Source organism: Heterobasidion irregulare, assembly GCF_000320585.1.
Source record: "Heterobasidion irregulare TC 32-1 unplaced genomic scaffold scaffold_03, whole genome shotgun sequence".
Taxonomy (NCBI): domain Eukaryota; kingdom Fungi; phylum Basidiomycota; class Agaricomycetes; order Russulales; family Bondarzewiaceae; genus Heterobasidion; species Heterobasidion irregulare.
Genome location: NW_009258199.1, coordinates 1985986 through 2010124, shown reverse-complemented (window position 1 = coordinate 2010124; position 24139 = coordinate 1985986). Strand labels below are relative to the sequence as shown.

The following is a 24139-nucleotide window of genomic DNA, read 5'->3' as shown; positions in this document are numbered from 1 at the left end:
CCCCACGGACCGCGTGGAGTGCGGGGTCTAACATTGTTACCCCACATAACCTCTTCGCTGCTTTTTTCCGAAACGTCAGTTCAATTGTAATTTGCTACAATCGGTTAATCTCCGTTGCTGATCCTACGCAGACGATGGCCATTCTACATGGTCTGTGAAATCTTCCCCTCAAGAATTGCTGACTTCGCTATAGTATCTATCAAGAGGAGAAGCATCGCAGTGCTTGATCTTACGAAGTCGAACATGGGCACTAACGGGTCATGCTCTTGCAAGTTGCCGATTCGATGCGAACTACACACATATATCAATGCGATGCCAGGGTTGGTGCCGTTGAGTGCATGATTTTGGAGTGCGGATGTGAATACATGGGCTGATACGAGCATAAAAGCGTAAAGGAATAACAAGTTAACAACTCTAATCCGAGCTGGCTGTCGAGCGGGCTGAAAAGCGATAATTATTGCATGAAACGCTCATACGCAGATGAAAACACGTACTGTAGATGAGCTGCCCGTGGTGGTGGACGATCCGCTTGATCGTGCCCTCCTTCTCCAAATGCCTGATAGCAACGCGCGCAAGGCTCCCGTTGACCTTCAACCGCTCGATGAGGATGCTCTGACTGATGAGGCGGAAGGTGGGGACTTCCTTCAGGATACGGTCGTAGGTGGGCTTGTCAATCATGACGGCGTGCTGCGCCTTGTCCTTGACCTTTCCCTTCGACCACTTCTTCTTCTTGGCGGACTTGCCGCCGCTCGATGGTGGAGGCGCTGCTTTGGCTTTGGCCTAGATGGGATATGCGTCGGTCATCAGCATAGGATCTCTGGAATGTTATCCCAACCCGAGGCTGGCCATCCATCCCTCCAATGCGCGTAAGATTGCGTAAAAGCGTGCACATGGGACAGGCGACTTGTGACGGACATGACTGGGGCAAAAAAAACAGATGCTCACCATTGTCTTGCGGCCTTGTCGTCGATGTCGGTGGGGAGCGTTGATTCCCTCCTGCACCCAAAGAATGTATCGGCACTGTCCGAAACTCCGCTCTAGAGGCGTTATGTAAAACGCACCTCGTACAGTGCCGAGTTGCCGCGGGTAGGAACGCGTATTTAGGTTCCGCGGCGTATGGGCCTGCCGGCTTCCGGATGGTTTCATGACCGAGTACACCGATCACGTATTTCCCCACACTTATTCTGGGCTTGACTCTTTCAACGCCGACCATTGCACCAGTCACCACCATGAAAGCCTTTGTCGTCCGCGAATATGCTCACCCATCCGACATTAAACTAACATTGGATGCGCCGAATCCAACAGTTACAGGCAAGGATACGGTCCTCGTCGATGTATACAGTGCTGGCCTTAACTTCTTCGATGTGTGTCGCGACTCCAGTTGAACACGCGTAGACATTTTGATCGTGGTATCTTTCATATAGATTCTTCAGGCCCAGGGGAAATATCAGAACAAGCCCCCATTTCCCTTTGTGCTGGGATCCGAGTTCTCAGGCATCATCGCACGCGACTCGCCAATCCCATCAGGTTCCCCGTTCAAGCCTGGAGACCGCGTCTTCGGCAGTGCACAAGGCGCGCTGGGAGAATGTGTCGCCGCGTCTTGGAAGAACCTTTTGCCTCTTCCAGATTCACTCACCTTTGATCAGGGCGCTGGTACGCATGTCATAACTGAAAAGGTGGAATCATGACCCACTTGTAATACAGGCTTATTTGTGACATGGCCCACTAGCTATGAGGCTCTCGTTGGACGTGCGCAATTGAAGCCAGGTAGTTAACGATCTGCCCGCTGATACTGAAATCCGCCTCTCAAGCTGAAATGAACAGGTGAATGGGTACTGGTGACTGCGGCAGCTGGTGGAGTTGGAATCGCTGCGGTACAACTCGCCAAAGGTAAGTGTCCATTGGACTCCACCTATCAGAAAGTATGACAATCATGTGTATCGTGTTTCAGCTCTCGGTGCAAAAGTAATTGCCGCTGCGTCGCCAGCGAAGCTTTCCGTCACTAGGGATTATGGTGGAGCCGACTTTGCTATCGACTATACGAAGAAGGGATGGCAGCAAGAGGTCATGAAGATCACAGGTGGACATGGAGTTGATGTCGTCTACGACCCTGTTGGTATGATCAGGGGTAAATATGTTCGTCTTGCTCTGCTTAGTGCACTACAGTATTGATCCTCTTCAAGATTCTTTGAAGTGTATCGCATGGAGTGGGCGCGCCCTCATCATCGGCTTTGCGGGAGGAGAGATTGAAAAAGTCAGTGACCGCACTACAAAAGTATTTGCATCTACTGACACTCTATCTCAGATTCCCATGAACCTGGCATTGCTGAAGAACGTCTCCCTTATTGGCGTGCACTGGGGCTCGTATATCAGTTTGTTGTTTCATTGTTTTTGCACCCCTTTCTGTAATTGACATCCTCGTAAACAGCCAAAGATCCCAATCACGTACCAGAAGTGTGGAACGCTCTCCTCGGGTATGTTATGCTTCCGGGTGAATCAATTCGATTAATCTCATGATCTGTCCCACAGTTTATTGGCACAGAGACGCGTTCTTCCCGTCATCTACTCGCAGACATACACGTTGGATACTGTCGTACAGGGCCTAGATGATTTAGAAAAGCGCAAAACATGGGGGAAGGCCATTGTTCGGGTACGCGAGAGTCTAGCGAACGAGAGAGCCAAGCTGTAATTGACATATATCTTCATTCGTGTAATCTATTTGTGCATTGCGTCCCACAAGCTGCTAACTCGTGATCACGAGTGCAAATCAGTACCAAAGTCTATCTACTGTTTGCAAGTATCTCACCGACCTCCAATTTCCGAGCCTTCCGTCGTCCGCGTCGCGTTTCTTTCTTCAATAGCAGCTGCTTCTACCTTCGGTAGACACCCTTCGCTGGATCACTCCGGCGCTTCTTTTTCTCAAGAGTTCTATCTTCAAGCTTGGGACAAACGGGGAGGGGTAACGACCGGCTCCCGATCATGACGACATCGCCAAACTAAGGAAATGGTGAAGTCTTTCCACGGTCTTTTACCTTAAATCACCTCTTCTTGTGAAGGCAATTAAGATCAGTGATGACCGGCGAAATACAAGATGATTTTTTTTTGCAAAGTATTGCGATGTAAGACAACTGTTTACTCTGTCCGTTGGTAAGACCTGAAACTATGAGCCCTCTTTATTTCCACTTGAGTCCAATCGACTGGGCCACGAAGCCCCACTTGTCGGCAGCCTCCTTGATCCTGCGCGCAAAGTATCAGCACATCGGACAGATCGTGTAACCAAAAACCCCCAAGGAGCAATATACAAGAAAAACTCACTTCTGTTCCGTGGCTTTCCCTGCCCCATGGCCAGCTTTTTTCTCGATGCGGATCAAGAGCGGGTTCGCGTTCCCCGCCAAGGTGTGCTGGAGAGTGGCGGCATGCTTGAAGGAATGTAAGGGCACTACGCGATCGTCGTCTAAATGACAAGCATCTGTCAGAAAAGACAAATGAGATTATGGTTGAACCCACGGTCAGCGGTCAGCAAAACCAAAGGTGGTAGCACTTTGTCCTGTGGGATGTTGTGTAACGGGGATATCGGGTGGATGAAGTCAAAGTCGTGCGGATCGTGCGGATCTCCATAGTCAGATGTCCACGCCCGACCTATCGTGAAGTCCGCAAACTGCAAAGAGGGGTAAGCTTAATGTGGCTGTCAAGGAGAATACCTGCCTTGAGGAGATCGAGAACGCCAACTTCCGCTACCGCTGCTCCGAAAGTTCCTTCAGGAGCGCGATTCACAGAAGCTGCGACAAGTAACCCTATGGTTATGCAAAAGACCGATGAGCAAGATATTTTATCTGATAATTCTAGATTCCGAGACGTACCTCCGTTTGAGCCTCCGTTGATAGCTACCTTGCCCTTTCCGGCATACTTGTTCTTGACTAGCCATTCCCTTAGAAGTATTGAGGCAATTCACTACCCGTCACGAAAAGCGAGCAGCCGTGGAGGACACTTACGTAGCAGAAATGAAGTCGTCGAAGCAATTGACCTGCACTCCGATCGCATCTGAAAAACTCGACTGTGAGAGTAAAACAACGTACCTTACGTTCCCTGGTTCCCCCCAGATGCCACTCCTCGCCGAACTCTCCGCCTCCGCGGATGTTCGGCACGGCTAGGATAGCCCCATATGCCCGCAGGAAAGTGAGGATAGAGGGGCTGAAGAAGGGGCTGATAGAAATTGAAAAGCCTCCGTAGCCTGTAAGCCGTACGGTGAGCATGAGGTTTCATGTACACGCGCGGAACTCCGGAGTGGGCCGTCACAAATGCTGACGTACCATATTGAATAGCGGGTGCAGTGCCGTCCAATTTGGTGCTCTCGTGCCGGACGACGAACATGGGGACTTTGGTCCCGTCCTTACTCTCGTACCATATCTATGACCATGAGTGATCAGCCGAAAACAATTGACTGTACCATCTCAGACATCCCCAAGGGATTATATACTTACTTGCTCAGCAATGAACCCCCCGCCGCCTGCCAGCCCCTTGACGATTGTTTCTCGCCAGACTTTCCACGTACCATGCTCAGTCTCTTTCTCATCGCAGAAATCATACCTTGCAACCACACCCGGCGTCGTGAAGCCAGTAAGCGACAGGAAGATCCAGTTTTGATCGCGCCGTCCGCTGACTCCGATCGAACCAACGTGGTCTTCCGCAAGCCGCAGAAGGCGTCTACCTGTTTTCAGAGAGTGGATGTAGACTTCATCTTTCACCTGAAAAAGAAGTGATGATGAAGTTCTAGCCGCAATCAATGAATCTAGACCAGCGATGCACACATTACGCTTATAAACAGTGACAAGCCGGTCTTTGCCGACTATGCTTGCATCTTCCAAGTGCGCGTCCTTATCCTCTGGTATTAAATCCTTGGCAATGGTCTTGATGTGCACAGGACCGTTCTTCGATGCCTGGATGTAGTCGTCCAAGTCTACGGTGATTATCTTGTATTGAGGAGCATCGGCGTTCGTATAAAGATAGAACTTATTCCCATCGTTCCCGATGCTACAGAAAAATGTTCGCATCTGCTAGGAAGCAAAAAAGGGTGAATGTAGCCTACATGTCGTAGTTGGCCTCGAAGTCGTCCACAAGTTTGATCCAATTGAGGTTAGGTCCTATCGCATCCTTCTCGATGTCTGCGATCCAGAGTAATTGTTTCTGGCGCAGAATCAGTATCCCATCATCATCAGGATGTCGGCATATGGTCTCACCCGTGAAGTATCCCGGCTGACGTTGAGCACCAGCCACTTTGGGTCCTCTTCGGTGACTCGCGCTCCCCACATCCATTCAGGGTGTTCGGGATCTTTGACAACCAATGTATCTTCCGCTGTATACCCGTGACGGCTCCAATATCAACCACGTTGCCGATGGAAGGTTTCGAAAAAGAAAACATACACTGCTGTGTGCCGATTCGGTGATAGTACAGCATCGCATCACGGTCGCCTTGAATCTCGGTGCCTGCCTTATCCTCTGACGCCGAGCCATGGGACTCACGATCAGGGAATCTCTGTCAACTCGATTAGGATCCTCTTAAATGGTTGCCCAAGCGCCTCTTTGTGGACTACACGCTCAAACCAGTGCAGCATACCTGGTAGAAGAATCCTTTGCTGTCGTGCGTCCAAACAATGCCAGAGAACTTGACAAAACGGATCTCGTCTGAAAGCCGTTTGTCGGCCTTAATATCTGTCAAGGGGTGGTCCGTAGAACGAACGTAAACCGTGTTGAAGTCGCTGCCCTAAGGACAAGCGCCAAAACGGACAGGTTAGACTGTTGCTATCAGCAAATTTTTATACAGGTACGGACCGAGCGAGATATGCCGTATGCGAACCACTTGCCGTCTCGGGAAAACGCCGCGCTTGCGAGGGAAACTGTGCCGTCCTCCGAGAGTGCATTTGGCTATAGGCGGTAGTAAAATCATTGCCCCGAAGCGGTGATTTTCTGAAACACTCACATCGAAAAATACTTCTCCTGGATTGGAAACCTGCCCCGTGGAAGTGGGGAAAGAGGGGAGAGTAGAGTCCGTTGAACGGTAGAATACTGGTCACAAGGCGTCATGATTCGAGGCATGCGACAGAGCGGAACAGGATGTACCTGACTGGGCTTGCAAACCGCTGTTGTATGACCAGTACCAGCGGTTGTCCTTCTTCAGAGTAGGAGCGCTGAACTGATAGTCGAGGCAGTCACTCGATACCGACATTCACTGAGTCCCCAGTAGCAAAACTCACCCTCTCGTAGTCCGTGCTCTTTCTAATTTCTTCCTCTAGTTTCACTCTGTCTGGGTTAGCATCCAGGTATTCTCTGGTGAATTTCTCCTGAGCAGTTGTCCATTTGTCTGTCTCGTCCGTGTTGTGCTGCAGCCATTCGTAAGGATCGTGAATCTTGACTTCTCCCTTAGCTTCGCTTGTGTACGTGTCGATATGGTCCGAGCGGCGCGCAACGGGGTATCGATTGGGAGTCCAGGGTGTGGGTGCCATGATTCTAGAGCTTATTGATAGAGTGCGGACGAGTTGTGAAGAGACGCGTGGTGTGTGAACGGGCGAGACCAGCTTTAGTAGGATGGGTGCGCGTCTCAAAGTGATCATGGGTCTGATTTCTGCAGTCAAAGATTAAATCATGCTGTGAGCCATTATGGCGTTCGATGGGAATGAAATTGAACCGCGTGGTCCAGCGGTATCCGATCCTCACACTGGAGCTGCCAAATGTTTCAAGGACGTAAAGACAGTGGAAGGCCCAGAAGCCTCCAATCAAAAAGGAGTCGATAAGCAGGGACGCGAACAGCGTGTTTAGAAAACACGAGAGAGGTGGTTGTCGAAAGATCTCAATCAATTAAATAAGGAGATATCACTGCGAGGATGAGGTTGTTGCTCTACATCCAGTGGCCGTGACACGCTTGCCAAAAGTAGCGATGCGGAGGACAAAAGAACTTAGTATCCGAAAAATAATTCCAGACCAACTTCGATGTCCTCACGCCGTGCTAATACCTGGCGCGGGCCGACTGCCCATGGCCGTGAACTCATATTGTCAAGATTCACGCGTTCACAAGTAAATATGGCGACAAAATCGTCTTATAGTACTATTGGACTGATCTGCGATGCCTAAAGCTGTTTGGTTGCCACAGCCAGTATTAACTTACATTGAGACAGCTTAGAATGTCCCAAGGAGCCCCTATGTCCTCTGAGTTTGATTTGCCGCTCCTCGCTCTCGACCTACATAGTTTTGAGTAGATGATGGACTCGCTGTCAACACTTCAGCGCTTCAGCTTCAGCCCCGATTTTGCTTGGAACGAGTAGTTAAATTCCCGTATAAAAAGTACTCACGTGATTGACTAGGTTAGTCACCAAAGAGTCGGTCTCGGAGTGTAGTCGCGATATTGGCCTTGCATGTCCCAACCCTTCACCCAGCCTAGTTTCTTTCCTTCGCATGCAATCGTACGTCTCATCATCTACATCTTTCTGGAAGCCGTGATTATCTGATCGGTCATGTTAGGACCACGCTTTTGCAGGCCTCGGTGCAGGCGTCGTGGCCGTGCTTTGCATGCACCCCCTCGATCTACTGAAAGTTAAATTTCAAGTTGCCACAGAATCTCCGAAGGGTGGGGTAGGAAAACATATCTGGCATTCGTTGAAGGGGATCAAGCAGTCAGACGGCTGGAGAGGGCTGTACAGGGGTGTGGGTCCGAATATCGCAGGAAACGCGAGTAGCTGGGGGCTGTATTTCCTCTTGTACGTTGCGCTGTTGGCCGATATTTTGAACCCTTCGCTAACGCGATAATCGATCCCATCTGTCAAGCTATAATCAGCTTAAACGCCGGGCGTTTCTTGACGATCCCGACAAGCCTCTGTCAGCAGGCCAATACCTCCTCTGCTCAGCACAAGCGAGTTCGCAGTTCTTCCTTGGCTCCTTCGAGACAATTTTCTCATCATATGTGCATCTTCGGTGTCGTGCTGCCCAGGCGCTGCAACCGCCGTAATCACGAATCCGATATGGGTGGTGAAAGTACGCATGTTCACGACACGAGCTGATTCGCCTACGGCATATCGCGGTCTATGGGGTAAGCCCTGTCTCCATTCGCCCCGCGCTTGGACTCATACGTATTGGCGCAGATGGATTTAGATCAATCTACCGCACAGAAGGTGTCACCGGCCTTTACCGTGGCACCATTCTTGCTCTCGTTGGAGTTGGAAATGGTGCCCTGCAATTTATGACATATGAGGAGATGAAGCGGTGGGGTTTCGAACGAAAGAAGCGGCAGTTCGAAAAGGCTGGGAAAGAGTACACAGCGGAGGATGACAAGCTGGTACGCCCTTATTCATGAGGAATCGAAGTCGGACAGCCTCTCAATTTTTTCCATTGATAGTCGAACACCGCCTATACCATCATGTCTGGCGCGTCGAAGCTGGCGGCGTTGACAATGACGTATCCTTATCAGGTTATCCGTTCGCGTATACAGGTATCTCGTTCCTCGACATGCATGCGTGCGTCACTCATGATGATGCTCTCCACAACCATGATACAGAACAACTCGCTCCTCGCCCAAACACACCATCGTACTATCACATCAACGATACAGCACACATGGGCGCACGAGGGTGTTCGAGGATTCTATCGCGGACTGGGGACCAATCTGGTCAGGGTGCTCCCTGGTACATGTGTCACGTTCGTCGTGTACGAAAACCTTGCGTGGTTGCTCAAGCGTACGGCTGCACGGAGAGAAGCAGGTACGAGTATCTTCTCAGGAAGCTAACTTGAAGCAAGGCAAGTTCAAAACGGCGAGCATAGCTTGTCGAGGCCCATATAGGGTACGACGATGACGCAAGGGTATTTTTTTTGCGGCCCACAACTCCGTCCTGTCATATACGTATTAGAGTCCGCTGGATTTTTTATATCACCTGTTATTAGTACTTTACGCTCCCACTATTTATGTGTCAATCGAATGTCCTCGTATGCGGGTGGTTAGACAACATGTCTGTCCGCAAGGAGATCTCGGAAGTTTCCAGTGCAGATCTCGATATCGGAGCTGCAGAGCATCTTGGAGACTCTCCACAACGCGGATGGTGTTCTCCAACCTCCCACCGACCGAGAAAGACGCCTTCTTCTCTCTCCTCGACGAGTTGAGTCATTCATACAGCATCTCGCCCACCGTGCATCTCCCACAACGCACCCCGTCACGTCCAGCGGCAGATCTAGCTGACACGCTCGCAGATACTTCTCTTCGCGCCCTGCGCTGCTGAGCTCCCCAGCGTCGGGGCCGGCAGCAGCAGCAGCCGCCTCGGCCGTGCACAGCGCGTTCACGAACAGCAGCCCCTCGTCCACGACCTCGTCCATCGCATCCAAATTCTCAGCGCCGTCGCATGCCGCCGTCGGTGCCCTCGGCGGCCGCGTCGCAGCTGCGTCCCGCGCGTTCAGCAGCGCTCCTTACGACCCCGCTCCCACCCCCGCCGCCCCACCGCCAGCGATGCCGCCGCGCCGCGGGTCAGCCATGAGCAGCACCTCTAGCACTCCGAGCCCGCCCTCGCCCACGCCCCCGCCGCCCACGGTCGCAGCGTACAACCGCCCCCAGTCGAGTACAGGACCCGGAGCCGACTCAACAGGAAAGCTCGTCAGCATGCGCGTACGTCCCGCTCTTCGCTCCCCGCTCTCCGCCCGCCCCGCCACGCCTCAGACACTCACGCCGCCCCCGCCTCCCCGCGCGCGCGTGCTCGCCAGAAATTCGGCGACGTCGATACGACGTCCGGCAAGGCGATGTTCCTCTCCATCAAGAACGGCACCGCGAACAAATCGAAGGTCCCGCCCCCCGTCGCGCCGCCCATCCCCGCCGCCTTTGCGAAAAAGAGCGGGTTCGCCCCGCCGCCGAGGCGCGTAGTGTCGGCCGCGCCTTCAACCCCAGACCCTGAGCCGGAGCCGGAGCCAGAACCAGAACCAGAACCAGAGCCCCAGGAGGAAGAGCAACACGGCGCTTGGGCCGAGGCGCTGTACGACTACGAGAGCGAGGTGGGTGCAACGTCGGCGTTTCCGCATTCTCCGTGTCGTGTCTGGGTTCGCTGACATGCTCCGGCGCGCGCGTTTCGTCTGGTGCAGGAGGCCGACGATCTGCAGATCCGCGCGGGCCAGCGCGTGCTGGTCACCGACGCCAAGACTTCGCCCGACTGGTGCGCTCCTCTCCTCTCCTCCGACCCGTTCCGCGTCCTTGCCTTGTGCTTGCTCACTCCCCACGCGCATCGCGCATGCGCAGGTGGACGGGCATGGTCGGCGGCAAGAGCGGCCTCTTCCCCGCGTCGTACGTCAAGATGCTGTAGCCCTGTGGCCTGGCCCGGCCCGCGTTCGCGTTTTTCGCTTTCATGGATTTTGCGCTGGACATTGTATTCACGTACCCGCTTGGAAATGTACAATTCATGTTCCCTTTTCGGGCCTCGAGACCTAAAGCTTAAGATAGACGCGCTTGGGGGTATATGATTCATTACGCATCGCCGTCATAAGATCCAACTGCTGCCGGTTACAAAATAGCCAGCCCTCTGCGGGGCCCGGTGCGTGTGTGGTATATGAGTATAGAAAAGTATACGGATAAGAGACGCTACATAGTGTTGCACAAAACGAGAAGCCCTAACGACGAGGAAATACAACAATGTTGGGTATGGAGAGAGAGAGGCTAGGTAAGCGGGGTTGGAGTAGCGTGGGACGAGATGGAGTGCGGTCAAGTGGGGTGGAGTGCTGAGAACAGATAGTTGGGGATAGTCGGCGAGGAGTGCGAGGGTGATAGTGATGCGACAAAGCGACGATGAGGGACGGATACAGGATGCGTTAGGTAGTACAGACATGCTCGACGGTTGGGCTGTGAAGTGTGTCTCTCGGACAGAGGATTTTTGGGACAGAGGGGGAAGGTTTGGGAAAGAAAGGAAAGACGGGTGATACAGCGTGCCCGAGGGAAGGGGGGGGAGGGGAAAAGGGTGGGCATCGCACAACGGCCCACGACCCAGCGCGCTCGTAAATTCGGATTCGTTCATTTCGCTCGTTCGCTCGTTCGTTCGCTCGTGGATTCATGAGTGCATGAGGCGTCCTTCGGAAGGACCGCACAAAGAGGAGCCCTACGGCTCCCCCTCTCCGCCATAGCCCGGCTGACCAGCGGCCGTACTACGGAACATCGCTGACCTCGAATGCGCAAGGCGCCGCAGATGGAACGCCCCCGTCGCATGCAGCGCCTGTGCCTGCGTCTGAGCCGTATGCGCCGCCTCCGGCTCGACGATATCCACCAGTGGCGTCTTCCCCGCCCCACCCGCGGGCGCGGCCATCGCAGCGCCAGCCGTAGCCGAGGGAGCAGCAGAAGACGCGGCAGACGCCTTGGTCGCGGCGCCCCACATGCGGCTGAGGAACCCGCCCGCGCCCGTGCCCACGCCCGCCGCGAGGTTCGGCAGCGTCCTGCTGGGCACGATCCTGCCCTGCATGTGCGCGACACTCGCCCGCTTCGTGAGGCTCCGCCGCTTCGCCGCCGTGGGGACCAGCGGGGACCCCGTGTCCGCGTGCTCCGCAAGCGCGGTCTCGGACGCGGCGGCGCCGAGCGCGGCGCGCACGTCGGTGATGGTCGCGTCGGATGTCTTGCGCGCGCTCGAGCGCCGCCGCGCGATAGACGGCGGGAGCGGGCGCAGGATGAAGCGCTGCGTGGCATCCGGCTCACGTTGCTCGCCGACCCCGTCGAGGAGTCGGGAGCGCTCGGTGACGTCGTCGTCGGTCTCTATGGCCGTCTCTGCCTCGGGTTCGGACTCGGTGCCGCTCCCGCTTGTGCTGCTGCTGGTACTGCTGCTCGCGCTGCTGCTTGCGCAGGAGCTCATGGCGCTCAACGTAGGCGGCAGAGATTGGGCGGGCTTCTCGCACGCGTTGGTACCGAGATACGTCGAGGAGAGACGCCTTGCGAGGCTGTGCACCTTGCCCGAGAGGCCCTCTGCGACGGAGGTATGCGGCTGGGATTGCGGCTGAGACGGAGGCTGGGCACCGGGAGGAGCAGCATTCGAAGATGCCTTTTCGTGCGGCGGGGTGGGCGGCATCTGCTGCTGCGCACGAGCCTTGCCCGCCTGTGCGACCTTGCTGACGGCCTTTTGTCGCTCCTGGCGTGCGGCGGCAGCGGCGGTCCGCGTGGACGTCGACGTCGGCATCGGCGGCGGCGCAGGTACGGGGGCGGACTGGACCATGAACGGCGCGAAGAAGGCACACGCCTCGGCCTCGTCGAAGCGGAGGTCATAGTCAAGGAGGAAGAGGAGCTGTTTCTCCATGAGGTTGATCTCTGCGATGTCGAAGATGCGGGCGTAGGCGGCCCAATGTTTGTTCTTCGGGGACGAGTCGTTGAGGTACTTCGCTGCGACGATGAGCGTCGCGAGGAAGACGCGATGCCGCGTGCAGGGGATGCCTGTGTGAAAGTGTGGTGTCAGTGGTGATGTGATGGGCGGGGCGGGCGGGAAGGGTCCATACCTTTTGCCATCTTGGGCAGGCGGGATTGGAGGCGGTCGAGCAGGATGAGGGTGGTGAGGAGGGTGGGGACTTGGACGTTGGAGGACTTGATTATGTGAACAATGAAGTCCTCGAGCGAGATGAGGGGGGGAGAGGGGGGCGGGGCCTGCTCGTGGAACTTTGTCCCGTGGGGCGTGTGGGGGGGCGTGGGGAGGGCGCTCGCCACGGCGGAGGTGGGGCTCGGTGCGTCTTCCTCTATGGGAATTGCGCGGGTGGTGGCCTTTGCGACGTAGGCGACCATGTCGTAGGAGACGGGCTGGCGGAGGAGATGAACGAGGAGGGGGTTGTGAACGTTCGAGGGGAGGAGGGAGGCGGGGTGGGGCCTGTTGGCGGGGGGCATTGGGGTGAGGGAGTGTGGGGTTATTGTGTGGGTGTGACCGAGTGCCCGTCGAGGGACAGCGGTGGAGGGGGCGAGGGGGAGGGCAGACGGCGAGGGCTATAAGAGCGCTGTGGCCGGCGGCGGGGCGAGAACAGACAGTCGGGGGTTACACTCGCTCGCTCAATCGGGTCGCGGTCAGTAGTGCGCTGGACGGGGACGGGGGCTGGGGCTCAGCGTGCGCGGTGGTCGTCGGACGGGGGGTCTCTCCACCCGCACCCCCACCCGCTGCTGCGCACATAACGCCCAGTTTCACTCCAGACCGGCGCCGCGTCGTCTCTGCCCGCCAGGCGGTCTCAGCCTCGCTGGTCGAGACAAACACCGCGAGCAAGCCCGACGCGTCCACGACGTGATCCGTCATGTGACTCCCTCGCTTACCGGCGCGGCCATCCTTGCGCGTCCCCGAGTCGAGCGGCGAGCACATCGACACGTCACCCTGTTCGCGATGCTATCCAATGTCGTTCTCCACCCTCCCTCACTGACGTTTGCAGCCCTCCCCGCGACATGCGCGATGTTTCCACAGCCTACAAGTCCACTGCCCTCGCCGGTCTCTCGCTCGCGCTGCTGACGGACTGGGCGACCACCCTCGGCCTCGTCTTCGGAGGATGTTGCAGGTGCGTTGCGAATCGGCCGTCCAGTGTGTCTCGAACCGACGGTCCTGCCGCTGCAGCAACGCGATCACGCTGGAGCGCGTCACCTCGGAATTTCCTAATTCCGCCGCGCTGCTCACCTTCGCCCAGTTCCTCCTCATCTCCCTCCACGGCCTGCCCAAGTTCCTCACCTCCGTCCGGGGGCCCATGGGCCTCCCTCTGCCGTGGCTCAAGCAGCGACGCATCCCACTCACCCCGTACCTCCTCCAAGTCGCGCTCTTCTACGCCATCTCGCTCCTCAACAATGCCGCCTTTGCCTACGACATACCCATGCCCGTGCACATCATCTTCCGCAGCGGCGGACTGGTCATCAGCCTCCTCATGGGCTGGATGATATCCGGACGAACGTGCGTATCCTCTTTCCTTCCTACTTCTTGTCCTCAAACGCGCACGGCGGCAGATATTCCCTCCCACAAGTGATCTCCGTGCTCCTCGTCACGTCCGGCGTCGTCCTCACGACGTTCTCCGCGTCGAATCCGCACAAGGGCTCCAGCCTCGCCTCTGACGCGTCCCTGCACCGCTACGTCACCGGCATCGCGCTGCTCACCCTCGCTCTCGTCCTCTCCGGCTTCCTCGGGATCGTCCAGGATAATACCTACTCGCACTACGGGAACACGACCTCCAGCGCGTCCCCTCCCGCCGCATCGACCAAACTCGATCCCGCCCAGCCGCAGCCGAAGGAGAAAGACGACCGCCCCGATACGTGGGAAGAGTCCATGTTCTACCTCCACTTCCTCTCCCTTCCCATGTTCCTCTTCGTCCGGCGCGACATCGCGGCACAGCTCGACGCCCTCCTTTCCGGCCCCACGCTCGCGCTCGCGCTCCCGCCCATCCTCTCCCCGCTCCTCGGCGTCGGCGACCCGGCGGCCCCGTCCGCGCCCACGCTCACGCTCACGCTCCCCGCCCTGCTCGTGCCCCTCGTCCTGAACACCGTGACCCAACTGTTCTGCGTCGCGGGCGTCAACCGCCTCACCACGCGCGTCGCGGCGCTCACCGTCACCCTCACGCTCGTCGTGCGCAAGGCGGTCTCGCTCGTGCTCAGCGTCGCGCTCTTTCGGCAGGGTGCCCAGAACGCGGGCGGGACCGCCTGGGGCATGCTGTGGTCCGGTGCGGCGTTGGTGTTCCTGGGGACCGTGGGGTACTCGATGGGTGGACGTATTAGGAAGAGCGAGGGCAAGGGCGGAGGGAACGGCCCACGGAAGGACAAGAAAGACTAGATTTTGATGCTTGATATACCCGTCGTGTGATCTACTACTGACTTACTAGGGCTGGACGGATACCTTGGATACTGTACACACTCATGTTGTAACAGACATTGCTGACCTCTTTCTACATCGTTTGCGAGTGCGTGGAGACCGATAGAAATAACATGTGATGCGGTATCGAATAACAGGGCAGGAGATCGTACTTATCGACAGCTGCGAGGACCAACGTACACGCGAGATCGAGAAACTCTGGGAGATCACCGCATACATATATGGAAGGTACGGAGAGCAGCTTGATTGATGGGTGTATCCTGTATACGGCGGGGCAAGCACTTCCGAAAGGTGGACGGATCGATAGTAAGTGGACCACACCGAGATGCGTGTCAGATTCATTCCTGGCCGGTGGCGACGTTCCAGAGGTTTTTCATCAGGACTGCCGCGTCGTCCGTGGCGCCGTCGATTTTGGCGAACACGACGGTGGAGAGGCTGACGGAGTAGTTGCGGAGGTACGGCGAATACTGCCGAGTCGAGACGCGCGGCGCGTGAGAAAAAAAGACACTCGCGAGCGACGAGGTGCGAGAAGGGGATGCGCTCACCGTTCTGCAAAAATGCTTGTACAGCACCCACGTCGTCCACGCCTTCCACTGGTCGTCGCCCCAGTTCGCGCGGTTGTGCCATGCCTTCTCCGTGATGACCTCGCTCGCGCACGGGTTCGGCCGCTCGGCGGTGGGGGAGTGCAGGCTCTCGACGAAGCCCTCGAGCACCTGCGACAGCATCGACTTTTGCTCGCGCGTGAGCGACGCAAACGCCTTTAGCGCGGTGACCAGCGCCGGCGAGTCCACCGCCGGCGTCTCGTCTAGCACCGGCACGGCATACGCACGTCAGCTGGGCCGTTCTGTCCAGAGGACGTGAAGAAATGGAGACGGACGAACCCTGCTTCGCCTCGGTGTCGACCTCCATCGCCGTGCTGTCGCCAGCCTTCGCGCGCGCCCTGCTGTCGTCTTCCTCCTTCCTCAGCGCCGCGACGCGCTTCCGCGCGACGACCACGCGCCCGTTCGCCTTGTCGATCGCGGCCTTGAGCACGTCCCAGTCCAGTCCGTCCCCGCGCTGCTGGTGCATGAACGCCCACCGGACGATGTCTGTCGGGTCCACGATCTGGTACTGCATGAACTTGTCGAACACGATCCCGACCATCTGGTGGCTCCGCCGCCAGAACGTCGCGGCGATCGTGAGGATGTCCGCCTTGGCCTCCGCGCTCGCGAGCCCGCCCGACCCCGCCGCGATCCCGCCCGCGGCGAGGTTGCGGAGGAGGAGGATGTAGCGCTCGATGGCGTTGAGGAAGTGCGAGAAGGAGCGCGCGCCGATGTGCAGCAGGGACTGCACGGCGATGGAGCGCACGACCGAGTCGACGTTCACGTCGCCCTCGCTCGTCTCGGCGATCGCGTTCCGGATGGACTCGAGGTTGGACATCACGTCTTCGGGCTTTGCGCGCGCGCGGAGCTGGTTGAGCACGCTTTGGGCCGCGTCGTGGTGGGGGGTCGCTGGGGAGCGGGTTCAGAGGTGCCATGCGAGAGATGCGGGTCTGGACATACCTGGGTCATCGTAATCGTACTCAGGGCCGGGCGCCTGATCTGGCATGGCCAACGCTGACGGATCCTGGAAAGGCTCCGGTAGCGTCTTCAAGATGCGGTCGAAGTACGATAATCGGATCTCGAGTGCCAATGCCTTGCGAATGAACGTACGCTTGGGGTGTTGTACTGTCAAAGAAATATCGGGGACCCTATTTGTGAAACGAGGTCTTCAATTCGGTCCCAAGATGATCAGCACCAAGCCAACCCACCATTCCTTCCAGACCCACTGGAACCCAAAATTGCTCATGTGAATAGAGAACCACTCGGCGAACCGGCGGGCGACTTCGACATCCAACCCGTCTGCCAGATAGCTGTACAACTTCCGGATAGATTTCCCTACTGCAGGTCCCACCGTCTGGGGCGACAACTTGCAGAGCTCCGTAATCAACGCGATGTGATAGATTGTTTTATGGGACGCTTCGGGCAAGACGAACTGCATTCCAAGGATACTCTGACAAAATAGTCATTAAGCCCCGCACGGTATGCTCCACCAAGTCTGAAAACACACGAACCTCGATGATAGAACTCTCTAGTTGCCAGTCCTTCCCTGGTACCGGGACACGTTCTGGATTATCGTGTGTAGGTTTTGGTTTGAAGGTTCCCGCAATGGTCCACTTTGGATATTCCATCAGCAGTCTGGCACATTCTTTTCGGTTGACTTCAAAGATATCAACGATGTCCATCAGGTCTGTGCGAACAGCGTATCCCGCCGGTGTCATCGGATCCGGTGTGACCTACGGCATTGGCACGTATCAGCGCGCTAGTTCAACTGAAAGGAAGAGCAACTGACATCGTTGTCGAATAAGCGAACGAGAAAATCTGGCCATTCTTCTTTTTTCACCAGGGCGTCCTCGCCAGACTCGGTAGCTAGTCCGTCGAGCTCTATGACCTCTGGTGGGACGAGAACAGAAGGCAAGTCAAATTGATTGGCAGTAAGCGCCTCGGCGTCTGCGTAAGGTTGAGGGTAAATCGAAGACGTTTCGGAAAAATCGGACGACTCCAGAGTTTTCAGGGCATTGACTGCACAATGCAGATACTAGATGGTACCCGACTTCATCGACTCTTCTTTTTTAACCGCGAAGCAAGCAAGTGCACTCACCTCGTCAGCATGCTCTACAGAAGAGCCTTCAGAATGGAAATAGACAAACGGTTGGACAAGGGATTTGGCTGTCAAGGTTGTCTCTTCATAGGTCTGAAGGCTGCTAATCATTTCAACGACGGAGGCAGCGGAGACCTCTTTCAAGACTTGACCTGCCTGGCGACGCAATGTTTTAAGCAAGCTGGAGCAAACAATTGAAAAAATGGCATACCCTCATCAAACCCTCAGCAGCACAGAAGGCTGCTTTTTTGGCTCGCCCGAGAGAGACACCAAACTCATCGAGGACGGCAGTGAATGATTGTAAGAGGCTCAACAGAGACTGGGGGGAGATAACCCCAGCTACAGTGAGGTGTGCAAAGAAATGCACCTGATAACAAATAACAAATCATGAGTGGAGGACGGGACGAAGAATACAACACTTCAATGCTCACACAAAACCGTACCTCCCTCCAAGCATGCTTGTCGAGATACGCCTGGAATCCCTTCCAATAATCATCCAGAATCTGTCTCCCAAGTGACACATCATTGGTGCTGGAAGACCCGTTTTCTTCTTCCGTGGACAGCGCCGGTAAGGGCTCATAGAGGTCTCGGAGTAATGCTGCATAGTGTGGAATTTTATAGGGTTGTTCCACCGCGCTGTATACGAATATCTTCAACTGCAATGTGACCAAATGGACAGGTTACTCACCCTATTCTGATCGCTTCAGCATACACGGACACATTGGGAGGCTCGAATTTACGGATCTGTGCTGCCAGTCGAGGCGCCTCCTGCACAGCGTCCTAGGGCAATGTTCATCGCACAAACTTCTTACGAGTTAAGCTGAGGAAAGACAGCTCACCACCTCTCCGAACTTAAAAATGGCAGACTTGAGCTGCTCTTCGGGTGTTTCCCAATCTCTCCGGTCAAGGTCTTCTGGAATGATTCAAGTAGTGTTCGGCATTTAAAGCGTAGTGTTGGTGCATTGCGCTCTTACCTCGATGTCTCCTGCCACGGCCACCGTGTCGTCCTTCGTGGCTCATGTTTACAGACGTGAAATTGCGTACAAAGCTCGTCGAACACGTTCGATACCACAGACAACTTGTCAACGAAGTAACCGCTCAACTTGCTCCAGGCAGAGGCAGGTCACGTGTGCTTGTCTCCAGGTCCGAACCCAGACTCGAACCAGTCTGTCGTGCCGCTCTAGGCAAGCCTGGCACTCGTACGCATGAGTTCCTAGCGCATTCCTTTCCTCCAACCATCATCTCCTCCAGCGTAACGATTCTCGCAAGTCGGGCGACTTTGTGACTTTGCCCAAACTCCGGTAACCTCACGGGGCGCGCCTGGTGAGCTTTGAATCGTTCATTTGAGGCCTAAGTGCTCACAAATATCTTAGTTATGCGAGACACATGCCATGCAATTGGTCCACGACGGCCAATTTCCTGTTCCGCAGGGTCACTCGCAACAATGTCGCGTCCATGTCTGAACGACGGCATCGGCCCACTGGAGCGCTCATAACATCTCACTCCCACCGCGTCAGGTCAAAGTTCTGTGCATCATGTTTCTCGTGAACTCAACTCACATATCCTACAACAGCTTGTTCTCGAGTCTTGCCACCAGTCCAACCCTCGGACAGCCCTCACACGAATCCATACCCTCCTCAGCTGGCACGGTTCCTCAGCTACATACACCATCCGATATACCCTCCACACAGTTTTCCGTCGCTCAACTTTCTCGTGCCGGTGCCTCGGCAATTCGTGTCTCTCTGGCTCATGAAAATACATGGGATGCTTTCCATCTCCTTCACTCTATGCGCTGGTCTTATCACCACCATCGTCCTGAAACAACGCGCCTTCCCAAATACAAGTTCAAAAAGCCAATGGAGAGTTTCGAGCCAGTGGACTTTGGTCACCCTGTCTCTCCTCGCTTGGCGGCACATTCTCTCGTCCATGGGCTCCTCCGGAATGGCCAGCGCAAGCTCGCAGCAAAGCTCGCGCTGCAGATGATGGACGATGGAATGGAGTTCCGGGCAAAGACCTTCGAATCTCTGTTGGGCACCCTTCATCCTCACACTATCGTCGCAGGGGAGGATCGGACGGGCTACAATCGCATCGAACACTTCCAGCCAAGGACATACATACCCGAAGGCAAAGAAGTACTGGACATCCGCACTGCCATGCCTGCCGATCCTCTTACCCGCTACGCCGTTCGTCTCCTTCGAGATGCGCGCAAGCACCGATACCAGCGTACACGCGCAATGTTCGAGATCGTTATCAATGCTTGCATCGTCCAGGGCGAAATCATTGTTGCGTCGCTTCTCCTGGTCATCCTCATCAAGGACTTTCAACTACGGCAGACCTGTAGTCGGCTCACTGAACAGGCTGTTGCAGATACGCATACGCCCATGGTCGCCATTGTCGCACGTGACAGGGGATACTTTCCACGTCGTGGATACCTTTTCTTACCGGAGCATCCTCCCAATGAGTCCTTTGCGCAAATCGTGGATTTCTTGTCGGCCAATATTGCAAAAGGGCCCCTCGATCCGCTGTTTCCCGAATGTTCTCAATGTCTTGCCATCCTTGCCTCTGCTCTTGATACACAGCAGTTGCCAACACGTCGACTTTCCCGTCTGCTCAGATTGCTTTATTCGTATCCTTCCAACGATCTCAAAGTATGGGCAAGACAGCGGGACGGTGAAATGCGGCTAGTAAATGCGTATAGATACTTCCACAAAGTGCTTCTGCGGCTCTCACAAGACCTACCATCTCAGTTCCCCTACAGTTCTCATGACGCATATCAAACAAAGACTTGGCTGCGTCCGCTGGACGTTGAGTCCTACAACGCTCTCATCCATTATGCCCTGCGCCACCGGTATTCTCCGAAGCTCGCCCAGCGCGTCATCACGCACATGACAGATCTTCGGCAGCCACCTCTTTCCCCAAACTCGGTAACATACGGCATCCTCTTGCGATCCAGCTCATTGCTTCGCCGCAATGATCTAGCTGAACAGGTGCTCCAGAGAGTACGAGACAGCATGCCCATTAAGATGACGCTTGCGAGTGATGCAGAGGTGGAGGCTGCCGCAAAGGATCCGACAAAGGACGCTGCACTTGTTGATAGGCCCTTGGGCTCTGATCCTCCTGCCTGGAATTCAAGAATCTCGGGCCTTGTGAAGCAGATTCAGTCACAGAGTCTCGAGGTTCCAGTCACTAAAAACCCGCTCCGTATAGATCCTTCTCTTCTGACGAGCTACATCACACACTTAATCTCCAACGATCAGTGTGAAGCCGTTGTGGACATCCTCTTCGAAATGCTTCCTGAGCTGGCCGCAGTCGACCATCCAGACTGGGGTAGAACTACAGCAGAACATCGACGGATTCTTCTAACGATGAATCGCGAGAAATGTGTCCAGCGCGCTATCACATACGGACCATACTTCTTCACATCGGTACTCAACGCGCTTCGAAAGGCGGGAAAGACTGGGCTCACGGAACGTGTCTGGATGTTGGCCAAGGAAGCAGAGACTGCTTCCTGGGATGCTGCCAATGCTTGCGATCAATCCATGCCAGAGACCCAACGACCTAAGCCCTGGGTGCTCCCTGTGCACGCTTACACGGTGATGATGCAATGCTACGGGAACGAGGCGCGCAAGGGGCTTGCTATGAAGCGTGCCAAATCACGGCGAGAGCTAGGGGAGCAATTGAGCGCAGGGTGGATGGCTAAGCCTACAGACAAGATGCATGTCATCGGCTGGGCTCGGTTCTTCCTACGCAGCGGCGTGATGGACGAGACGCCTGATATGCGGCGGAATATCACCGGCCCAAACGTGGGTGCTCTGCTATACCACTCCATGCGCGAAGGTACGCAGTCGGTGTACGAGTCCTTGATGCGCCTGCAGAAGACCCGGGGAGAGGCCCCTCGCGGCATCGAATTCCCCAAGCCCGACGAACGATTTTTCAATGCGTTATTAGACCTTTTCGGACGTCGGCCTAGCATTTTCGTGCGCCGACGCCATGTGACACGCTCGCACTGGCGCCAGCGCCTGCATCGTGCTAGGGAGAGATACCTCCGCAGAGATATTTTGTCGCCGTACTGGACACCGATGCTCGAACAAATCGCGGTGGACATGTCCGAAGCCGGATTTTCTGTTCCGGCGGGTTTCCGGGAAGCCTTGATTGGAAGGTTGCAGGGCATCTCTACAGAGCTGCGGCCCGAGGAGGATCGCATGGAGGGCAAACGCAGCACCTTTTCAAGGCCATACGCTTTCCCTCTTGTTCCCCGGCGCCCTAAGTTCAGGTCCCATGCGACACAGACCGTCAAGGTGAGGGGCTTGCCGGTGAAGAATACACGGTGAGCGAGGCTGCTGGGGCGAGCATGCTGGCGCATGGATGAGAAAAAATGAGAGTATAATACTTGTATTACTTTGGAGACCGACTTTAGCACCCATATAAAACACAAATCATGACGACAAGGCATTCGATGGTATCGCTACCGAGATGTGGATGAATTCGGTGACGGCAGTGAAGAGGACGAAGCATTGGAAGGCTCTGATGCCTGTGCCGCCGCACCGGCAAATAATTTCGCGGATTTTGGAGGGAGTGGCCGATCCTTGTGCTGGAGGTACACGAAGAGCATACCTTTCGCTGCACGCCGCGGTGACCATTCCTTCGCCACGTCCTGAAGCACCTCGAGCGACTCCTTCACCATCGCCTCCTGCTCGTGTATTGGTGGAGGATGTTGCTTCTTCTTTGGCGCGAACGCAAGATCGACACGGTGCCCCTTCACAATCTCATCCCGCACCTTCCGCAACTTGTGCTCCAAGTCCCCGCGAGCGACACTCCACGTGAGCTGGATCTCCTTCTGCTCTTGCTGCTTGCGCGAGATGAGCTGTTTCTGCTTCGCCACTTTCTCCCGTGCCGTATTGAATTTCTTGTCTACGAGCTTCACGAGCGGGTAGCCGCCTGTCATTTCCGAAGGCAACGCAACGAGCTCGACGAAGTATTTCTTCTCCGCTTTGTACAGTTTGACGAGGTCCGGCAGTGACTGGGGATCTCCGGGCTTATGCGTCTCAGGGTCGACCAAGCGGACGACATCGAACTCGATTTTATCATCGCGGGGTCGACGTGTTCCCACCGAAGCGTACCATCGTCGAGGTGGTGCGGGGGCGAATCGGTGTGCCGGTGTAACGGCCTGGACACGGAGGAGAGACAATGATCGTAGAAATTGAGATGCCATATATCAGCTGGATTCAAAAGCACCGAGAATAAAGAGCCCGCAGAGAAATTATAAGAGCCTGTCGACATACCTTAGATTTCCTGGCGCATCCAACAGATCAAAGCCGTTTCGAATGAGAGCCGAACCTTGCGAAGCCTAGACGAGTGATGACATAACCAGCACGGGTGTATCACGTCCTCTACTTGTTCTCCTCCAACTTGCTACAACTTTCCGCTCACTGGAGATTCTAGATCTGGGCCCGGGGTCGTCCAAGAATGATGCAGACAGGAGACGACAAGGTCGACCGCGACGTCGAGCATACGAAATGGATGGAGCAGGCGATGGACATGGTGAGTTCTGGACACACAACTTGTCCTTCTTTGGTTTTTGAGCCTTCTCAATGGTCAGGCTAGAGAAGCTCTCGCTGCAAGCGAAGTTCCCGTTGGCTGCATCTTTGTGCGGGACGGCATGGTCATTGCCAGAGCCAGAAACCGTACAAATGAACTTCGAAACGTAAACCCTGTCGCGCTACTCCCGCCTGAAATCTATGGTCCGAATTGACAATGCCAGGCAACCAGACACGCCGAGCTTGAGGCTATCGATGCAATTCTTTTAGATCCCGAGCTCACGCCTGGCCCAGCAACCTACCCCTTGTCGAATACTACTCTCTACGTCACGGTTGAGCCGTGCATGATGTGCGCCTCTGCTTTGCGACAGATGGGTATCAAAGAGGTATTCTATGGGTGCGAAAATGAGAAATTTGGTGGGTGCGGAAGTGTCCTTGGCGTCAACGGCAGGTACGGCTCTTCCCATATCGCATCTTCAGTCGTTAACTTGGCGCGGTCAGTTTGCCGCATCCCAGACATCCTGCTTACAGCGCCTCGTCAGGCTGCTGCCGCGAAGAGGCGATCATGATTTTGCGACGCTTCTACCTCACTGAAAACTCGAATGGTGAATAGTCTCACGAATGTTGTTGCTCCCGCGCGACTCATCTGCCACTATCGTAGCGCCAGCACCAAAATCGAAGGCGAATCGGGTCCTCAAGACAGAGATCTCGTCGAGACCCGGAACATAGGTTCCTCACAGTCATCACAGCATCGTGTCGAGCGCATTGAGCGTGGGACGCGCCAGATAGTCCTTGTTTAGCGAGTGTCTGTCCTCTAAGGGTCGGTTCCCCGACCCCACATGAGCCGCCGTGTTCTGTTCCCGCATTGTGGGCATAGGTCGTTCTCACTAGGGCCGAAGCTACTTTTTCTGGAAGGGGGTGAGGTTATGCTGGTCCACCGGTGGTCAGTGTTGTTGGAGGCCAAGCGTCAGGACATTGCCGGCGGGCTTACATCTGTAACTCCGCGATGTCGAAGTGCGTCGGCGGACGCTCTCCTACTGTACCACCTCAGTCCACCCATTCGTTGGAACATTCTTGCTATTGGGTCTTTAAGATGTTGCGTTCACGGATAACCACAGA

At 55.6% G+C, this 24139-nt stretch overlaps 11 protein-coding genes across 11 annotated transcripts; 6 read left to right on the top strand and 5 right to left on the bottom strand.

Annotated features, from left to right (window-relative positions):
• Positions 1 to 305: 305 nt before the first annotated feature.
• Positions 306 to 977, bottom strand: HETIRDRAFT_473013 (uncharacterized protein). The gene is made up of 3 exons (XM_009545801.1): positions 946 to 977; positions 495 to 780; positions 306 to 440 (listed from the first exon to the last, which is right to left on the bottom strand). Exons 1-3 carry the CDS (start codon positions 946 to 948, stop codon positions 415 to 417), a joined length of 315 nt encoding a protein of 104 aa, XP_009544096.1. The 5' UTR covers positions 949 to 977; the 3' UTR covers positions 306 to 414.
• A 233-nt stretch (positions 978 to 1210) lies between these two features.
• qor12 (quinone oxidoreductase 12) lies at positions 1211 to 2737 on the top strand. The gene is made up of 9 exons (XM_009545800.1): positions 1211 to 1364; positions 1425 to 1653; positions 1705 to 1767; positions 1825 to 1890; positions 1952 to 2128; positions 2184 to 2254; positions 2306 to 2372; positions 2429 to 2474; positions 2530 to 2737. Exons 1-9 carry the CDS (start codon positions 1230 to 1232, stop codon positions 2687 to 2689), a joined length of 1014 nt encoding a protein of 337 aa, XP_009544095.1. The 5' UTR covers positions 1211 to 1229; the 3' UTR covers positions 2690 to 2737.
• Positions 2738 to 3077: 340 nt separating this feature from the next.
• On the bottom strand, positions 3078 to 6869 carry HETIRDRAFT_408499 (serine protease S9). Its single transcript, XM_009545799.1, has 19 exons — positions 6712 to 6869; positions 6252 to 6619; positions 6118 to 6190; positions 5978 to 6063; positions 5830 to 5922; positions 5615 to 5761; positions 5422 to 5533; positions 5238 to 5353; positions 5087 to 5184; positions 4809 to 5031; positions 4482 to 4745; positions 4311 to 4407; positions 4077 to 4231; positions 3993 to 4024; positions 3861 to 3928; positions 3706 to 3794; positions 3508 to 3658; positions 3316 to 3454; positions 3078 to 3237 (listed from the first exon to the last, which is right to left on the bottom strand). Exons 2-19 carry the CDS (start codon positions 6498 to 6500, stop codon positions 3174 to 3176), a joined length of 2256 nt encoding a protein of 751 aa, XP_009544094.1. The 5' UTR covers positions 6501 to 6619; positions 6712 to 6869; the 3' UTR covers positions 3078 to 3173.
• A 691-nt stretch (positions 6870 to 7560) lies between these two features.
• HETIRDRAFT_47123 (mitochondrial carrier protein) lies at positions 7561 to 8770 on the top strand (the record flags this gene model as incomplete). The annotated part of the gene is made up of 6 exons (XM_009544908.1): positions 7561 to 7760; positions 7816 to 7904; positions 7979 to 8077; positions 8130 to 8323; positions 8384 to 8476; positions 8543 to 8770. 6 exons carry the CDS (start codon positions 7561 to 7563, stop codon positions 8768 to 8770), a joined length of 903 nt encoding a protein of 300 aa, XP_009543203.1.
• Positions 8771 to 9077: 307 nt separating this feature from the next.
• On the top strand, positions 9078 to 10322 carry HETIRDRAFT_416112 (uncharacterized protein; the record flags this gene model as incomplete). Its single annotated transcript, XM_009545798.1, has 6 exons — positions 9078 to 9136; positions 9229 to 9498; positions 9587 to 9590; positions 9733 to 10017; positions 10105 to 10175; positions 10259 to 10322. 6 exons carry the CDS (start codon positions 9078 to 9080, stop codon positions 10320 to 10322), a joined length of 753 nt encoding a protein of 250 aa, XP_009544093.1.
• A 1881-nt stretch (positions 10323 to 12203) lies between these two features.
• Positions 12204 to 12763, bottom strand: HETIRDRAFT_314413 (uncharacterized protein; the record flags this gene model as incomplete). The annotated part of the gene is made up of 2 exons (XM_009545797.1): positions 12204 to 12421; positions 12484 to 12763. Coding segments are annotated over 2 exons (498 nt in total), but the record flags the coding sequence as incomplete, so codon positions are not given.
• A 529-nt stretch (positions 12764 to 13292) lies between these two features.
• On the top strand, positions 13293 to 14906 carry HETIRDRAFT_146888 (UDP-N-acetylglucosamine transporter). Its single transcript, XM_009545796.1, has 4 exons — positions 13293 to 13336; positions 13390 to 13512; positions 13569 to 13895; positions 13949 to 14906. The coding sequence occupies exons 2-4, from the start codon at positions 13403 to 13405 to the stop codon at positions 14763 to 14765; spliced, it is 1254 nt and encodes a 417-aa protein (XP_009544091.1). The 5' UTR covers positions 13293 to 13336; positions 13390 to 13402; the 3' UTR covers positions 14766 to 14906.
• HETIRDRAFT_381931 (uncharacterized protein) lies at positions 14897 to 18503 on the bottom strand (the record flags this gene model as incomplete). The annotated part of the gene is made up of 13 exons (XM_009545795.1): positions 14897 to 15271; positions 15350 to 15609; positions 15686 to 16294; positions 16346 to 16533; positions 16594 to 16835; positions 16897 to 17118; positions 17175 to 17420; positions 17484 to 17639; positions 17695 to 17850; positions 17915 to 18119; positions 18172 to 18263; positions 18323 to 18396; positions 18458 to 18503. 13 exons carry the CDS (start codon positions 18501 to 18503, stop codon positions 15143 to 15145), a joined length of 2625 nt encoding a protein of 874 aa, XP_009544090.1. The 3' UTR covers positions 14897 to 15142.
• Positions 18504 to 18720: 217 nt separating this feature from the next.
• Positions 18721 to 22677, top strand: HETIRDRAFT_473003 (uncharacterized protein). The gene is made up of 3 exons (XM_009545793.1): positions 18721 to 18806; positions 18857 to 19000; positions 19057 to 22677. The coding sequence occupies exons 2-3, from the start codon at positions 18870 to 18872 to the stop codon at positions 21812 to 21814; spliced, it is 2889 nt and encodes a 962-aa protein (XP_009544088.1). The 5' UTR covers positions 18721 to 18806; positions 18857 to 18869; the 3' UTR covers positions 21815 to 22677.
• On the bottom strand, positions 22069 to 22566 carry HETIRDRAFT_241568 (uncharacterized protein; the record flags this gene model as incomplete). The annotated part of the gene is made up of 1 exon (XM_009545794.1): positions 22069 to 22566. A coding segment is annotated over one exon (498 nt), but the record flags the coding sequence as incomplete, so codon positions are not given.
• Positions 22678 to 22949: 272 nt separating the features above from the next.
• Positions 22950 to 23749, top strand: HETIRDRAFT_416106 (uncharacterized protein; the record flags this gene model as incomplete). Its single annotated transcript, XM_009545792.1, has 5 exons — positions 22950 to 23024; positions 23083 to 23187; positions 23245 to 23471; positions 23522 to 23625; positions 23682 to 23749. 5 exons carry the CDS (start codon positions 22950 to 22952, stop codon positions 23747 to 23749), a joined length of 579 nt encoding a protein of 192 aa, XP_009544087.1.
• Between the last annotated feature and the right edge of the window lie 390 nt (positions 23750 to 24139).

Excerpts from the sequence above, each read along its gene's own strand:
- HETIRDRAFT_473013 (XM_009545801.1), bottom strand. Across the intron at positions 441-494 it reads CCACGGGCAGCTCATCTACA|CCCGCTCGACAGCCAGCTCG; the intron begins GTACGTGTTTTC and ends ATCGCTTTTCAG.
- qor12 (XM_009545800.1), top strand. The coding sequence starts at position 1,230 with ATGAAAGCCTTTGTCGTCCGCGAATATGCTCACCCATCCGACATTAAA. Across the intron at positions 1,891-1,951 it reads TGCGGTACAACTCGCCAAAG|CTCTCGGTGCAAAAGTAATT; the intron begins GTAAGTGTCCAT and ends ATCGTGTTTCAG. Across the intron at positions 2,255-2,305 it reads CGGGAGGAGAGATTGAAAAA|ATTCCCATGAACCTGGCATT; the intron begins GTCAGTGACCGC and ends ACTCTATCTCAG.
- HETIRDRAFT_408499 (XM_009545799.1), bottom strand. The coding sequence starts at position 6,500 with ATGGCACCCACACCCTGGACTCCCAATCGATACCCCGTTGCGCGCCGC. Across the intron at positions 6,191-6,251 it reads AGAGCACGGACTACGAGAGG|TTCAGCGCTCCTACTCTGAA; the intron begins GTGAGTTTTGCT and ends CTCGACTATCAG. Across the intron at positions 3,455-3,507 it reads GGTTTTGCTGACCGCTGACC|ACGACGATCGCGTAGTGCCC; the intron begins GTGGGTTCAACC and ends CTTGTCATTTAG.
- HETIRDRAFT_146888 (XM_009545796.1), top strand. The coding sequence starts at position 13,403 with ATGCGCGATGTTTCCACAGCCTACAAGTCCACTGCCCTCGCCGGTCTC. Across the intron at positions 13,513-13,568 it reads GTCTTCGGAGGATGTTGCAG|CAACGCGATCACGCTGGAGC; the intron begins GTGCGTTGCGAA and ends CTGCCGCTGCAG. Across the intron at positions 13,896-13,948 it reads TGGATGATATCCGGACGAAC|ATATTCCCTCCCACAAGTGA; the intron begins GTGCGTATCCTC and ends GCACGGCGGCAG.
- HETIRDRAFT_473003 (XM_009545793.1), top strand. The coding sequence starts at position 18,870 with ATGCCATGCAATTGGTCCACGACGGCCAATTTCCTGTTCCGCAGGGTC. Across the intron at positions 19,001-19,056 it reads TCTCACTCCCACCGCGTCAG|CTTGTTCTCGAGTCTTGCCA; the intron begins GTCAAAGTTCTG and ends ATCCTACAACAG.